This window comes from Erythrolamprus reginae, chromosome Z, assembly GCF_031021105.1.
Source record: "Erythrolamprus reginae isolate rEryReg1 chromosome Z, rEryReg1.hap1, whole genome shotgun sequence".
Lineage (NCBI taxonomy): Eukaryota > Metazoa > Chordata > Lepidosauria > Squamata > Dipsadidae > Erythrolamprus > Erythrolamprus reginae.
Window position 1 is genome coordinate 131609988 of NC_091963.1, and position 17122 is coordinate 131627109.

At 42.4% G+C, this 17122-nt stretch overlaps 1 protein-coding gene across 1 annotated transcript in view; it reads right to left on the bottom strand.

The window, feature by feature from the left end:
* The window catches only part of LMTK3 (lemur tyrosine kinase 3), a 55622-nt gene that overhangs the window by 16243 nt on the left and 22257 nt on the right, over positions 1-17122 (bottom strand). Inside the window, exon 10 of the mRNA XM_070728556.1 lies at positions 11029-11178. Coding sequence (XP_070584657.1) covers positions 11029-11178 — 150 coding nt within the window. The remainder of the gene's footprint in view (positions 1-11028; positions 11179-17122) is intronic.

Below are 17122 nucleotides of genomic sequence, written 5' to 3' on the forward strand. Positions count from 1 at the left end.
CTTCAAATATCATCTAGCAAATGCTTTGTTCTCCACATCGGCAAAAAGAATCTGAACCTTGTATACAAACTACATAAACAAAATCTGACAAACAACCCCCACGCAGTAAAAGATCTTGGAATACTAATATCAAATGATCTAAGTGCCAAAGCCCACTGCAACAATATCGCCAAAAAGGCTTCTAAACTTGCCAACCTGATCCTACGTAGCTTCTGCTCCGGCAATCTCACACTACTCACCAAAGCTTACAAAACTTTCGCCAGACCCATCCTTGAATACAGCTCATCTGTCTGGAACCCACACCGAATTTCAGACATCAACACCCTAGAAAAGGTCCAACGATACTTCACCAGAAGAGCCCTTCACTCCACCACTCGAAACAGAATACCCTACGAAAATAGACTTACAATCCTGGGTCTAGAAAGCTTAGAACTACGATGCCTTAAACATTATCTAAGTATTGCCCACAAGATCAAATGCTGCAACATCCTGCCTGTCAACAACTACTTCAGTCAGTGAAGCAGTGGAAGTGATGTGCCGGTGCCTGGAGGCTGTGGGGTCTGGATGGGTGTCAACAGACTCAAGCTCAACCCGGATAAGACGGAGTGGCTGTGGGTTTTCCCTCCCAAAGACAATTCCATCTGTCCGTCCATCACCCTGGTGGGGGAGTCACTAACCCCCTCCGAGAGGGTTCGCAACTTGGGCGTCCTCCTCGATCCACAGCTCACATTAGAGAAACATCTTTCAGCTGTGGTGAGGGGGGCGTTTGCCCAGGTTCGCCTGGTGCACCAGTTGCGACCCTATTTGGACCGGGAGTCACTGCTCACAGTCACTCATGCCCTCATCACCTCGAGGCTCGACTACTGTAATGCTCTCTACATGGGGCTACCTTTGAAAAGTGTTCGGAAACTTCAGATTGTGCAGAATGCAGCTGCGAGAGCTATCATGGGCTTTCCTAAATATGCCCATGTCACACCAACACTCCGCAGTCTGCATTGGTTGCCGATCAGTTTCCGGTCACAATTCAAAGTGTTGGTTATGACCTATAAAGCCCTTCATGGCACCAGACCAGAATATCTCCGGGACCGCCTTCTGCCGCACGAATCCCAGCGACCAGTTAGGTCCCACAGAGTTGGCCTTCTCCGGGTCCTGTCAACTAAACAATGTCGTTTGGCGGGACCCAGGGGAAGAGCCTTCTCTGTGGTGGCCCCGACCCTTTGGAACCAACTCCCCCCAGATATCAGAGTTGCCCCCACCCTCCTACCCTTTCGTAAGCTCCTTAAAACCCACCTCTGTCGTCAGGCATGGGGGAATTGACATGTTCCCTCCCCCTAGGCTTATAAAATTTATGCATGGTACGCTAGTGTGTATGATTGGTTTTAATTTGTGGTGTTTTTTAAATTAACTTAAATATTAGATTTGTTTTACATTGTATTGTTATTGCTGTGAGCCGCCCTGAGTCTGCGGAGAGGGGCAGCATACAAATCTGATTAAACTTAAACTTAAACTTACTTCAGCTTCAACCACAATAACACAAGAGCACGCAACAAGTTCAAACTTAATATCAACTGCTCCAAACTTGATTGCAACTCCGTGGTGTTAACCCCCAACCCCCAACATTTTTCCCTTAGACTTTCCATGGTTGACTTCTCCAGATTCCTTAGAGGTCAGTAAGGGGCGAGCATAAGTGCACTAGTGTGCTTTCCGTCCCCTGTCCAATTGTCTTTTCTATATTTTATATATCTTTTCTCCCATCCATATATCCTTCCTCTACTCTTCATTGATGTATTCTATTCTCATATCTCTTCTTCTATCCCTTCCCTGATATTTACTACTACACGTTTTTATTCTCTTTAACTTTCAATTTGTATCGGACAAAATAAATAAATAAATAAATAAATAAATAAATAAATAAATAAATAAATAAATAAATAAAAATAATTAATAAATAAATAAATAAATAAATAAATAAATAAATAAATCAATCAATCAATCTTGGAGAATAGTTCTAAGATAGGACAGCTACTATACATTCTATGGCACTGAATCATTGGCCTATCAAATGTTATTAAGGGGAGCATGCCCCAGCCTAAAAAGAGAGCAGGTGGACATCTGGTAAAGATGCAGAAGCCAATAGTAACCTTTGAGGGTGGGTAGGCAGAAGAAGATCCAAGTGAGGTAAGCATCATTGATGCATCTCCGCACATTCTATGGGCAACCCTAATCCTTTGCCAACCCCAAGGAAACTTTCGCCTGCAGACGACACTAACTGTTATGGTGGATTCCCATACCACGTGGTTGGACTGCTGTAGATCTTCAGGTTCCCTTTCCTCTCTTACACTCAATGTTTCTAGAATTCAAAATGGTATTTACACAAGTGTGGTCCATCTCCCCTAAATCAGAATATTGTAATTCAACATGTTTGGGTGTTGCACATGAATTGTATTCACACAATGCACTATTTATTTATTGAATCAATCATTTTTTTCTGGATCGACCCCATCCATCATTCATCTATCTATCTATCTATCTATCTATCTATCTATCTATCTATCTATCTATCTATCTATCTATCTATCTATCTATCATCTCTCTCTCTCTATCTATCTATCTATCTATCTATCATATATCAATCATCTATCTATCTATCTATCTATCTATCTATCTATCTATCTATCTATCTATCAATCATCTCTCTCTCTCTCTCTCTATCATCTATCTATCTATCATCTATCTATCTATCTATTTATCTATCTATCTATCTATCTATCTATCTACCTACCTACCTACCTACCTACCTACCTACCTATCTATCTAATTTAGGCTCTGCCCAGCTCACTATCTAAGGCAGTGATGGTGAACCTATGGCATGGGAGCCACAGCTGGCAGGTGGAGCCATATCTGCTGGCACGTGAGCCATTGCCCTAGCTCCGCTCCAACGTACATGTGTGTGGTGGCCAGTTGATTTTTGGCTCGCACAGAGGCTCTGGGAAGGCATTTTTGACTTCAAGAGAGCCTCTGGGGGGGAAGGGGAAGGTAATTTTTACCCTCCCCTGGCTCCAAGGAAACCTTTGAACCCTGGGAAGGGAGAAATATCAGCCTACTAGGCCCACCAGAAGTTGGGAAACAGGCCATTTCCAGCCTCCAGAGGGCCTCCGGGGAGCGGGGAAAGCTGTTTTCACCTTCCCTAGGCATTGAAGTATGGGTGTGGGCACTCGCACATACGCGATAGTGTGCACCCATGCTCTTTCGGCACCCAAGGGGAAAAAGGTTTGCCATCACTGATCTGGGCAGCTTGACAGGTAAAAATCATAAAATTGTATAAAAAGATGACAATGAAAATAAAATTAAAACGGGATGGAAAACAAGTAAAAGCAAAGATAAAAGATAAGTTAAAAGGTGGGAAGGGTGCCCTTCAGGCACCACCCACCACCAAGGTTGCGCGATGTTCTTGATTTCCCATGTGTCAGGTGCAAGGAATGGGTCAATGATCACCAGTTGTGGGGTTTTTTTTTAAATCACCAGACTGGAAATGGCAGAAATGTTTATTATTATTATTATTATTATTATTATTATTATTATTATTATTATTATTATCATTATTATTTAGATTTGTATGCCGCCCCTCCCCGCAGACTCGGTGCGGCTCACAACAGTGATAAAACAATATACAATAACAAATCTGGCGGGACCCAGGGGAAGAGCCTTCTTTGTGGCGGCCCAGACCCTCTGGAACCAGCTCCCCATGGAGATTAGAACTGCCCCCACCCTCCTTGCCTTTCGTAAACTTCTTAAAACCCACCTCTGCCGCCAGGCATGGGGAAGCTGAGACATTTCCCCTGGGCCTATACAGTTTATGCATGGTATGTTTGTGGATATGTTTCTTTTTAAATAAGGGGTTTTTAGTGACTTTTAATTATTAGATTTGTTATATATTGTACTATTACTGTTGTGAGCCGCCCCGAGTCTACGGAGAGGGGCGGCATACAAATCTAATTAATAATAATAATAATAATAATAATAATAATAATAATAATAATAATTCCAAAATAACAATTTAACATTAAAAGCCTAAAAATCCTCCAATGGACTCTAACCTGGGATGTCTTTTATCCCACCCCCACTCCAGTCGAGGCCCCCTTTCCTTCAGCTGTCGATTTCATCATACCATGTAAGTTGTCAGTGCTGGGTCTTTTGAAATGCCAGGCAAAAGGGAGACCAGCCTCACTTTTGGGAGCAGGATATTCCATAGGGCAAGGACAACAGCAGGGGAGTTTTTCTTCCGAGACCCCATCGGTTGGAAATCTTTTATCCTATGGGATCCATAACATAACCTCCATGCCTGACCAGGTGAGTCAGGGCAATATGAGAAGGAGAAATGGTTCTTCAGGTAACCTGGTCCCATGCTATGAAGGGCTTTACAGGTGATAGCCAACACATTGACTTGGACTTGGAAGTAAACTGGCACCCAATATAGCTCACACAGCAGAGGTCGTGGCCACACTATTTACAAGACCGCCTCCTGCCACATGCCTCCCAGAGACCAATTAGAGCACACAGGGTCAGCCTCCTCCATATCCTGCCAGCTAAACAATGCAGGTTGGTGGGACCGCAGGGGAGGGCCTTCTCTGCAGCTGCCCCGGCTCTATGGAATCAACTCCCCTCCTGAGCTCCCTACAGCCCCCACCCTGCTGGCTTTTCGTAAGGAAATGAAGACTGGCAGTCCTGGGGGCCCTAAATCAACCACTAGCTTGTCCATGTGTATGAATGGGTATCAATGTCTAGTATGTGTGTTGTTGAACTGTTTTTAAGTTTTAATTAGTATTTTAGAAACTGCTCGTTTCTTTTCTTTTTATTGTTATTGTTGCTTGTAAGTTTATACTGTTGTAAACCGCCCTGAGTCTTTCGGGATTGGGCAGCATAGAAATCCAATCCAATCCAATCCACTCCACTCCACTCCAATCCACTCCACTCCAATCCAATCCAATCCAATCCACTCCACTCCAATCCACTCCACTCCAATCCACTCCACTCCAATCCACTCCACTCCACTCCACTCCAATCCACTCCAATCCACTCCAATCCACTCCAATCCACTCCAATCCACTCCAATCCAATCCAATCCAATCCAATCCACTCCACTCCACTCCACTCCAAGCCACTCCACTCCAATCCAATCCAATCCAATCCACTCCACTCCACTCCACTCCAATCCACTCCACTCCAATCCAATCCACTCCACTCCACTCCACTCCAATCCACTCCACTCCAATCCAATCCACTCCACTCCACTCCACTCCAATCCAATCCACTCCAATCCACTCCAATCCAATCCAATCCAATCCAATCCACTCCACTCCACTCCAAGCCACTCCACTCCAATCCAATCCAATCCAATCCAATCCAATCCAATCCAATCCAATCCAAACAAACAAACAAACAAACAAACAAACAAACAGCCCGCTAGCTAACTAGCCAGCTGCAAAGGCATCCAGAATTGCCTTTGCCGCTGTATTCTGCACCACCTACTCTTCAAGGGTAGCCTTATGTGGAGCACACCAAACCATAAATCCGTTGAAAAGGCACTGAATCATAAACCATTTAAATGGGCAGCGTTCACATAATATGCTAAGCTCTTAAAATAAAAATAACCTAGGCAAGGTTATTTGTAATGAGGCTTAGCATGTTGCACACACATTGTTCTATCTTTTATCGACCTAGTTAAGCCTGTTGTGAAGTCTGACAGCATCTCTTCAGGGTTTCCGACAGTCCCCTTCCTTACAGATGGCAGGGCCTAAACTTCCTAATGGAAAGCAAAGGCTCAGTTACTCATCCCAGAAGAATTTCTGCACATACGCAGTGTGTCCACAGCAAACTCGGAGGACCTCAAATGCAATAGGTGCATGCTGACACCACTAGGCAAACATTGCCCTTACATGCTCGCTTCTGCGACCCTTGATGACCAGATGTAAAAATGGTGCCATGTGTACAATGATGCCACCAGGCCCTGCCCTCTGAAAACATAACCAGAAAAAAACATAAACACAGAACACATTCCACAGCAACCTTAAAGGTGGAGATCAAATTGATCCTGTGAGATATGATGGTCCATAGCAAGGTGCATTCCACTGACTTTGAAAATTAGTTTTACTTTTGCTGTTATTTTACTTTTTTATATATATTCTGCTCAAAAAAAATAAATAAAGGGAACACTCAAATAACACATCCTAGATCTGAATGAATGAAATATTCTCACAATACTTTGTTCTGTACAAGGTTAAATGTGCACAATAGCACATGAAATCGATTGTCAATCAGTGGACAGTTTGATTTCACAGAAGTTTGATTTACTTGGAATTATATTGTGTTGTTTAAGTGTTCCCTTTATTTTTTTGAGTCGTATATTTTAAAGGAAATCCTCAGCCCAGATTAGCATCTTAGACAATTACTGACCAAAATAGAAATTGACTACACTGATTAAAGAAAAGAACATACCCTATTTTTCCATGTATAAGATGCATGTAACAGAGGCTGATAATTAGGGTGCGTCTTATACTCTGAATGTAGCTTCCCTCCCCAGCCCTAACTAGCTGCTAATGATCTTCCCAGCTCTTACCTTGCAGGCTCTTTCATTGTTTCTCTCTGCGAGGAATGTTTTCCAAGCCCTAAGTCTTTGCAGGGTTTTTTCATTACTCTAACTTGCTCTGAGTAAGTTTCTTTCCCGCCCTAACCAGATGCTAACGATGTTCCCAGCTCTTACCTGCTTGCAAGCTCTTTCATTGTTAATCTCTGCAAAGAAGAATGTTTTCCAAGCCCTAGGTCTTTGCAGGGTTTTTTCATTACTCTAACTTGCTCTGAGTAAGTTTCTTTCCCGCCCTAACCAGATGCTAACGATGTTCCCAGCTCTTACCTGCTTGCAAGCTCTTTCATTGTTAATCTCTGCAAAGAAGAATGTTTTCCAAGCCCTAGGTCTTTGCAGGGTTTTTTCATTACTCTAACTTGCTCTGAGTAAGTTTCTTTCCCGCCCTAACTAGATGCTAACGATGTTCCCAGCTCTTACCTGCTTGCAAGCTCTTTCATTGTTAATCTCTGCAAAGAAGAATGTTTTCCAAGCCCTAAGTCTTTGCAGGGTTTTTTCATTACTCTAACTTGCTCTGAGTAAGTTTCTTTCCCGCCCTGACCAGATGCTAACGATGTTCCCAGCTCTTACCTGCTTGCAAGCTCTTTCATTGTTAATCTCTGCAAAGAAGAATGTTTTCCAAGCCCTAGGTCTTTGTAGGGTTTTTTCCATTGCTCTACTTGCTCAAACTGTTCCTTTCCGAGTGCTAATGACGTTCCCAGCTCTTGCTGGCTTGTAAGCTCTTTCATTGTTACTCTCTCAGAATAAAACTTTTTTGAAGCCCTTAACCAAGGGATAAAATAATGTGCTGAAGCTGACCAGACTAAGGACGCTAGCCAGATGAATACCTGGTAAGCAGACCCTATTTTCCTCCCCCAAAATTAAGGTACATTTTATATTCCGGTGCGTCTTATACTCCGAAAAATACAGTAAGTACTTTTGTTTCCATTTGCAGTCTGCTCCTGAACTTGAAGTGGAAAATTATGAAACTTTGATTTTAGGTTTTAACGAGTAGATTGTTAGATCTTTACAGAAATGGTTTGTTCATATTATTCTGAAAAAGCAGAAAGTAGTGATTTGATGTTAACGCCTTACTTTACTGCAACAGAGAGAGTTGGAAGTCAATGCTTCTTTTTCGTTCCTTTTCTTTTCTTATCCTTCCTCGCCTCTCTTCTCCCTTTTTCCTCCCCACTGCTTTTCTATTTACTTTTCTATTTTACAATATTTTATAATAAAATTGTTAAACTGGAAAGCATCGTAGACAATTACTGACAGAAATAGAAAGCTGCAGACAATCAGTTAGTTCAGAGGCCTCCAAACCTTCTGGGCACCTGGGATTGATCCCACAGAGAAAGTTTTTTTTCCACGGACAGGAGGAGTGGGCACAGTTTTGTGTACTGCCTATATGCCGTGGATGGTGCTTTGCTTGTTTGCGTGTCCCAGTTTGCATGGGAGGCCATAGCCTGGTGCCAGTCCACAGACTTGGGTTTGGGGACCCCCGAATTAGTGAACACGAGCAGGAAAATGAGGAAAAGGGGGGGGGGAATGGAAAGAGAGGTCGTAGCTCAAGAAAGCCTGGCCAGACTGAGAGTGCAGAGAGAGAAATGGGTGGAAGAGGAAGAGACAGAGGAATACAGGGAGGGGAGAATGGAAGAACATTAGGAGAAATAAGAATGCCAAGGCAAGCATCATAAAGTTTAAGGATAACATCCCAGATCACAAACTCTCCATGAAACCTCAATAGATGTCTGTCAAGGATGAAGGGGATGGGGACATCTGCAAGGGGGGAATATGGGGCGAGGGCGGAGGGGCAACAGAATACGAATGATGCAAATTGTGTATACGGATAGGCTTTGATGTCTTCGAAGTTATCCAGGTCATGGTTTTCCCAAAGGGGCTTTTTAAAAAGGCAACTGTCTTTCCTGGAATACATTTTGCTTCTCATCCAAGAAGCTTTTCAGTTCTCAGTTCTTGAATGGGAAGTGAAATGTCCTTCAAGGAAAAAGCCCCTTTGGGGGACATGTGATGCCTGAGTTACAATTACAGTGGTACCTCTACCTAAGAACGCCTCTGCTTACGAACTTTTCTAGATAAGAAGCGAGTGCTCAAGATTTTTTTGCCTCTTCTCAAGAACCATTTTCCACTTACAAACCTGAGCCTCCGAAACTGTAACCGGAAAAGGCAGGGAGAAGCCTGTGTGGGGCCTCTCTAGGAATCTCCTAGGAGGAAACAGGCCCGGAAAAGGCAGGGAGAAGCCTCCGTGGGGCCTCTCTAGGAATCTCCTGAGAGGAAATAGGGCCAGAAAAGGCAGGGAGAAGCCTGTGTGGGGCCTCTCTAGGAATCTCCTAGGAGGAAACAGGCCTGGAAAAGGTGGGGAGAAGCCTCTGCGTGGCCTCTCTAGGAATCTCCTGGGAGGAAACAGGGCCTCCACCCTCCCTGTGGTTTCCCCAAACACACACATTATTTGCTTTTACATTGATTCCTATGAGAAAAATTGCTTCTTCTTACAAACTTTTCTACTTAAGAACCTGGACACGGAATGAATTAAGTTCGTAAGTAGAGGTACTACTGTATAATGAATCCTGCCTGTTACAGTCATAAGTTACAACAGTCATAAAACGGGTTGCCACCAACCATGTGACTAGCCCATTTTTATGACCTTTTCTCCAGGCAGTCATTAAGTGAATCTGCAGTTGTTGAGCAAGTGCTGTGATCATGAACTAAACCTATTGATCTCCATGGGGCTTTTTTTTTTTTGCTGGAAACTGGAAACCCCCCCACAATTTTTTGGCAAAAAACACCGCAAATCGTTGCCATTTCACCAAGGGATACTACAAACAGCCGTAAATATGGACAGTTGCTAAGTGCCCAAAATATGGTCACATGACCCTGGGGAGAGCCCTGGCTGCTAGAACTTTGGAACTAGGTACAAAGCACCTTTTGATGAGGTCAGTGATGACCTACCAAAATTTTTACTACCACACCATGAGCGTGGCTTATGTATTTTGTTTCAACATCTTTCAGTGTAAATTGGGTGTTCTGGGGTGGAGCTCCAAATTTTGCTACCGGAAGTTGTGTTCCTGACCGTTACTGTAGGAGCCCATCACTAGATGAGGTCCATCATAACTTCAAATATTCACATAAATGAACAGTAGCAATTCAAGAACTACCTGTACAGCTCTTGTGATGTCATTGTGGTGTTGTGGCTTGCCAACTGCTGGCCTCTCCAGCAGCCAAATTAAATGAGGAGGAGCAGGCGGGGTTTGCTGCTGCCTCTGATACCGGTGCACTGCGCACACAGCTTCGGGTCATGTGTGCATGCGTCCTAGCGAGGTTTTGCTTCTGCGCATGCGCAGGAAGAGAAATCTTACAAGGGGATGCACACAAGCACAAGATTTGGGTGATTCTTTTGCTTCCGTGCATTCACCGAAGCAAAAAGAAAATCACCAAAATCTCTCAGGTGCGGCCATGTTCCCCTGTGAGATTTTACTTCCTGCGCATGTGGAATCCTGCTGGGATATACAGCATATCCGTGCCAGAGACCCAAAGCGGTGCGCACAACTCCAGTTGTACTACCAGTGCGGTGTCCTTATTCGTTCTGGTAGGAATCTGCTACCAAGGTGGACGCATGGGAGTCTGGGTCATCATCAAGGCAACCTGAGAGCTCCAAGGGTTGAACCAGGGTGGCGCAGCAGGTAGAGTGCAGTACTGCAGGCCACTGAAGCTGACTGTAGATCTGTAGGTCAGCGGTTCAAATCTCATCACCGGCTCAAGGTTGACTCAGCCTTCCATCCTTCCGAGGTGGGTAAAATGAGGACCCGGATTGTGGGGGCAATAGCCTAGCTCTGTTAAAAAAGTGCTATTGATAACATGTTGTAAGCCGCCCTGAGTCTATGGAGAAGAGCGGCATAAAAATCAAATGAATAAATGAATGAATAAATAAATAAGGGAGGGAAGGGAATGGAGCTGTCAGAGAGAGAGACGGAGCCTGGGTCATCCGTCAACTTTCAGATGGAGAGTCAACAGCCCCCAAGTCTGGTGGCGTCTGACGAGGAAGAGGAGGAACAGCTGGGTCCAGTGCCTGATGCCGGATGCGCAGAAGGCAGAGGGGAAGAGTGAAAATACAGGGGCCGGAAGAGCCACGGCTGCTAGCGAAGCCCCACCCTAGCTGTGGGGATAAAAGGTAGGGACCGGAGATGAACAGACATGGCAGACAAATATTAATCCCCCTGCTAGACAGACCTGTGAGCCTGCAGTGAAAGAGGAACTTTTTGCCGGGGCTGCTGGCGCTCCTAATAAAGGAATAATTGATTTTTAAATATAGAGGTTTTGTCGTGTTTGGGGAACAGAACGTGTGGCTTCTACTGGATGTCTCTGGAAGGGGCCTGGCCCAAGGAGGAAGAACTCACCAATAGTCTGAGTAAGGAAGCTTAAGGCGAGGTTTGGCCAGTTTCATCTGCTGTTCCTTGATGACAAAAGTCAACACCTCCTCGTCGGAAAGATGCCGGTAAGGCTGGGAGCCGAATTCAAACAGTTCCCAGATGGTCACTCCCATTGACCTGCGAAGAACACAGGGAGATCAAAATGGAAATCCTCTTTGCTATGTGAATAAATTATAATGCCTCGATTACTAATGCTAGCAATAATGAGTCAAGAGCTGGGATTACTCCCCAGCTTCTATCGGCTGTTGGAACCTGTTGTGGGCATGTTCTAATTGGGATGCACGTTTTTTTGAATTGTAAGTCACCCAGAGTCATTGACTGAGATGGGCAGTTATAGAAAACAAATAAACAAATAAACAAATAAACAAATAAACAAATAAACAAATAAACAAATAAACAAATAAACAAATAAACAAATAAACAAATAAACAAATAAACAAATAAACAAATAAACAAATAAACAAATAAACAAATAAACAAATAAACAAATAAACAAATAAACAAATAAACAAATAAACAAATAAACAAATAAACAAATAAACAAATAAACAAATAAACAAATAAACAAATAAACAAATAAACAAATAAACAAATAAACAAATAAACAAATAAACAAATAAACAAATAAACAAATAAACAAATAAACAAAAATAAACAAATAAACAAATAAACAAATAAACAAATAAACAAACAAACAAACAAACAAACAAACAAACAAACAAACAAACAAACAAACAAACAAAAAACAAGTCTCTCAAATGCCTGAAATATACACTGCTCAAAAAATAAATAAAGGAAACACTCAAATAACACATCCTAGATCTGAATGAATGAAATAGTCTCATTGAATACTTGGTTCTGTACAAAGTTGAATGTGCTGACAACAAAATGAAAAAGATTGTCAATCAGTGTTGCTTCCTAAGTAGACAGTTTGATTTCACAGAAGTTTGATTTACTTGGAGTTATATTGTGTTGTTTAAGTGTTCCCTTTATTTTTTTGAGCAGTGTAGTTTGGGAAATGCTGAGACTCTTTATTTCCATGGATTACAAATCTTCGGGAAGAACAGTACAATTCTTTTTCAAACTTGTATTTAATAGTCTCGGGACGGAAAAGCTGCAGATCTCTCTTTTTAAAAGTACAGGAACAATCCAATCAATTTAATCTGGGGGGGAAAAGAATCAAATCCTGCCAGTAGTTTAGGTTTGAAAGGAGAGCAAGATAGATCTTTGGTTTATTTGGCAGGCAGGTATTTTTTTGTGGCCACACTTTTCTCTGCTTTGATTACTTTGAAAGGGGTGGCTATTTTGTGCACTATGTGTTGTGGTTCCGTCTGAGGCCCCTCCGGGAACGGCTGACCTTCTGTCGGTTTCCAGCTCAGAGGGAGAGGCTGAGGAACAGGAGGTGCAGACAGACGAGGAGGAGGAATCCCAGGCTGAAGAAGAGGGAGGACAGCCAGAGTCCCACCAGGGGGAGCTCTCCCCAGCAAGCAGCCTGGATTCCTTAGAGGAAAGTGCACAAGCCATAATTGATCTGCAACAACGAAGAGCTACTCAGAGACGGAATCAATTGGCTAAATACTTTCAGCATTAAAGTGGCAACAGCTGGGTTTGGGTGTGGTGCTCTTGGGAAAGGCTAAAAGGCAGACCCACCCTTCCTGGCTTGTGGAGTTTTATCTTTGAGAGTCGTGGGACCTGACTGTGAACTTTGGCGTCTTGGAATCCTGGTTTGTGCCTTTGACTATTGAAACCTTGGGGGGGGGGTGCCAGCAAGAAGCTTGCTGTATTGTCTGGACATCAGGACCCTGCTGTACCGTATTATATCCTGTCTGTTGGGAAGAACAGGTTTTCCTCTGTGCTTATTTTTTCCAGTTATAAAATACTTTTGGCTTTTACCAGAGTGTCTGGCTGTTTTTTCCAGTTGGTGTTGAGGTCTGGGGGAACCCAGACAGAACAGTATGTAGACAATTTCTGGGTGCCTTGGGTCATGGCAGCTGTTCCCAGCACTGTATGGATCGTGCAGTATTTTCAAGTAGTCCTCAAATTATGGCCACCATTGGAACCAGACTTTCCATTGTTAAGCATGGCGGTTGTCAAACCCAATGTGATTACCTTCTTTGAATCATCTCAATTATTAAATGAATCACATGGTCATTAAACAAAGCCAGTTCGCCTCATTTGACTTGGCTTGTTGAAGCCTTCTGGAAAGGTCACTAATGGTGAACCGATGCCTTTGGGACACAGCAATCCTTGTAAATACATGCTGGTTGGCATGAGCCTGGATGGCCCAGTGGTTAGAGTGCGGTACTGCAAGCTACGTCTGCTGACCACTGGTTGCCAGCAGTTTGGCGGATTGAATCTCAGTAGGCTCAAGGTTGATTCATCATTCCATCCTTCCAAGGTCAGTAAAATGAGGACCTACATTGTTGGGGGCAATATGCTTATTCTCTGTAAACCACTTAGAGAGGGCTGTAAAGCACTATGAAGCGGTATATAAGTCTAAATACTAAATGCTATTGCTAAGTGCCTGTTTATTATTATTATTATTATTATTATTATTATTATTATTATTATTATTATTATTATTTAGATTTGTATGCCGCCCCTCTCCGTAGACTCGGGGCGGCTCACAAGAACAATAAAACAGTATACAATAAACAAATCTAATATTTAAAAAATATCTAAAACCCCATTATTTTAAAAAAAACATACAACACAAGCAAACCACACATAACACTATATAAGCCTGGGGGAGATGTCTCAATTCCCCCATGCCTGATGGCAGAGGTGGGTTTTAAGTTTGCAAAAGTCAAGGAGAGGGGGGGCAATCCTAATCTCTGGGGGGAGCTGGTTCCAGAGGGTCCATTATGTGACCATGGTCATAAATATTGGTCGGAATTCACTTTTTTCAATGCTGTTGAAACTTAGAATGATCGGTTGTAAGTCAAGGACTACGAATACAAGATGTAAATGTCAGTCTGCAGTATGTGTTTTTGTATATATTAGGAATATCTAACACCCTTGTAGAAAACGAACCAAGCTAAGCCACCATTAACAGACATTTCCAGAGTCGCACCTTCTTCCAGCCATATATTATGAACTCAGTTGGTGGCTGATTTTTGCACTGCCCGGTGAGGAGGGAGGGAAATCTACCCATCACTGCCTTGAAACTCTTCTCCTCTATATTTATAAGAACAGCATTACTCTCTAGCCTACTTGCTGAGGCACATTTAAGCTGTGGGAGTAGCATAACTGACAACAACATATTTTTCTGGTGTCTGGTAAAGGACAGCAGGAATGTGTAATGAGAAAGAACCCTAAAATAAATCTCATAAGCACCAGGCCTTGGAACGGCTGGTACCTGAGGGCATCAGTATGTCTACACACACACCTCTTTTGGCAAGGTTTCTCTCCCGGGTGGTTACATTAAAGTAGCGGTTTTAATTAAAAAATAGAAAATTGGCATGCTGCAAAGCAAAGCGCCAGCCCCCAACATCGTCTTCATTTCCAGGACTCTCTTTGGACTCCCACAGGGCCCCATAATCTTGATTAGCAACGCTACACAGTCCTTTGTTTTGGACAAATGCCATCAGAAAAGGGAGCGTTGTGATTATGGACAGTCCAGAAATTGGGGGGTTGACACAGAGAAGATTGGCAGGCAAGTCAGCCATCTGGTAAAGAGACAACGGCACACCCCCAGCCATTTCTGGGGATCAGCCGTAAAATAATTTCAAACATGTCCATTTGCTCAGAAACATGAGAGCGGGCTTCTTCAGAGTCAAGGAACACGGAAGTCAAACCGCTAACAAGGTTGTCTTTGCTAAACTCTGTTTTGTTTTTGTTCATGAACGACCAAGAAAAGAAATTTGCTTAAATAAAAGAACATTCGCCATTAAGAGGATTTGTGATGAGTGGCTCAAAATAACTTGTTCAGTGCATGGATTTCTGCAGAGACAAATGATGAATGATAAAAACTGTATGATGATGCAAATGCTATCATTTACATATTTGCATTAGTATATGGATAGGTCTTGACTTACGAGCATCATCGGGACTTTCAGAATTTCCATTGCTAACTGAGTCATGTTCATTTGACAATCTTTTTTTGCCACAACTATTAAGCAAATCACTGCAGTTATTATTGTTGTTGTTGTTGTTGTTGTTGTTATTGTTATTATTATTTATTAAATTTATATGCCGCCCCTGTGGCTTACAACGAGTCTTCGGAGAGGGGCAGCATATAAATCTAATAAATTATTATTTATTATTATTATTATTATTATTATTATTATTATTGTTGTTATTATTATTATTATTATTATATAAAAGCAATATATATTGAGATGTAATAATTAGGTTAAAATTAAGAATTACATTTAAAAAGAAGCTAAAAGGCCTATTAACATGCTCACATACTCATTCAAGCAAACCTACTATACATTCATTGGCCAGAGAGTGGAATCTAATGACCCTGGGTTTGGTGGCATAGATGAGTCTTTAGACTCTTAGGGAAGCCGAGGAGGGTGGGGGCAACATGAATCTCTGGGGGGAGTTGATTCCAGAGGCCCGGGCCCCCCACAGAGAAGGCTCTTCTCCTAAGCCTCACCAAGTGACATTGCCTAGTTGACGGGATTTGGAGAAGCAGACTCTGTTCAATACATCATTTATTTGTTTGTTTGTTTTTCAAACATGTATAGGATAATAGTAGTTTGTATAAACATAACATAAGTAAAATAAAGTAACGATAAAAGAGGACAATAGGACAGGGACGGCAGGCACAGTGATGCGCTTATGCACACCCCTTACAGACCTCTTAGAAACAGGGACAGGTCGCCTGTAGACTGTCTAAGGTTAAAGTTTTTGGGATTTGGAGGAAGAAACCACAGAGTCAGGCAGTGCATTCCAGGCATTGATCACTCTGTTACTGAAGTCGTATTTTCTGCAATCAAGTTTGGAGCGGTTTACAATGAGTTTGAATCTATTACATGCTCATGTATTGTTGTGGTGGAAGGTGAAGTAGTCATTAACAGGAAGGACATTTTGGTATATGATTTTATAAATTACATTTAGATCAGACCAGAAGTGACGTATTTGTAAATTGTCTAATTGCAGTATGGTGGAATAAGCTATTCTGTTGTGTTCTGAGCGGAGGAGTGAAGGACTCTTCTTTTGAAATATTTCTGGACTCACTCAATTGTATTAATGTATTTATGGAGCCGGGGTGGCGCAGCAGGTAGAGTGCTGTACTGCAGGCCACTGAAGCTGACTATAGATCTGCAGGTCAGCGGTTCAAATCTCATCACTGGCTCAAGGTTGACTCAGCCTTCCATCCTTCTGAGGTGGGTAAAATGAGGACCCGGATTGTGGGGGCAATAGCCTAGCTCTGTTAAAAAAGTACTGTTGCTAACATGTTGTAAGCCGCCCTGAGTCTAAGGATAAGGGCGGCATAAAAATTGAGTAAGTAAGTAAGTAAGTAAGTAAGTAAGTAAGTAAGTAAGTAAGTAAGTAAGTAAGTAAGTAAGTAAGAAATAAATAAATAAATAAATAAATAAATAAATATGCGGCTTCCAGACAGGAGAGCTGTATTCCAGAATTGGTCTAATAAATGTTTTGTAAGCTTTGGTTAGCAGTATAATATTGCCAGAGAAGAAGCTATGTAAGATTAGATTAACAACTCTTAGTGCTTTTCATGGGCTCCCCAAGCTTCTCCCACTGACTTCGTTTGTTGGAAGGCCCTCAGAAGGTCACAAATAGAGATCACATGATCCAGGGACACATCGTAAGTATATGCCATTTGCCAAACACCCAAACTTTGATTATTTAACTGTGGAGTTTCTGCAACGGTCGTAAGTGTGAGGATTGGTTGTAAGTCACTTTTTTCAGTGTCGTTGCAACTTTGAATCAGTGCTAAATGAATGGTTGTAAGTCAAGGTTTGCCTGTTCAACATTTGCATTATTCGTTCATCTATTTATTCTATTTTTATGCTAGTGAATATACCAAGGATTCCAAGTTGATATCTATGCACCAAGTGTTAACATTGTAGTATCATTGTGTTTTACTGAG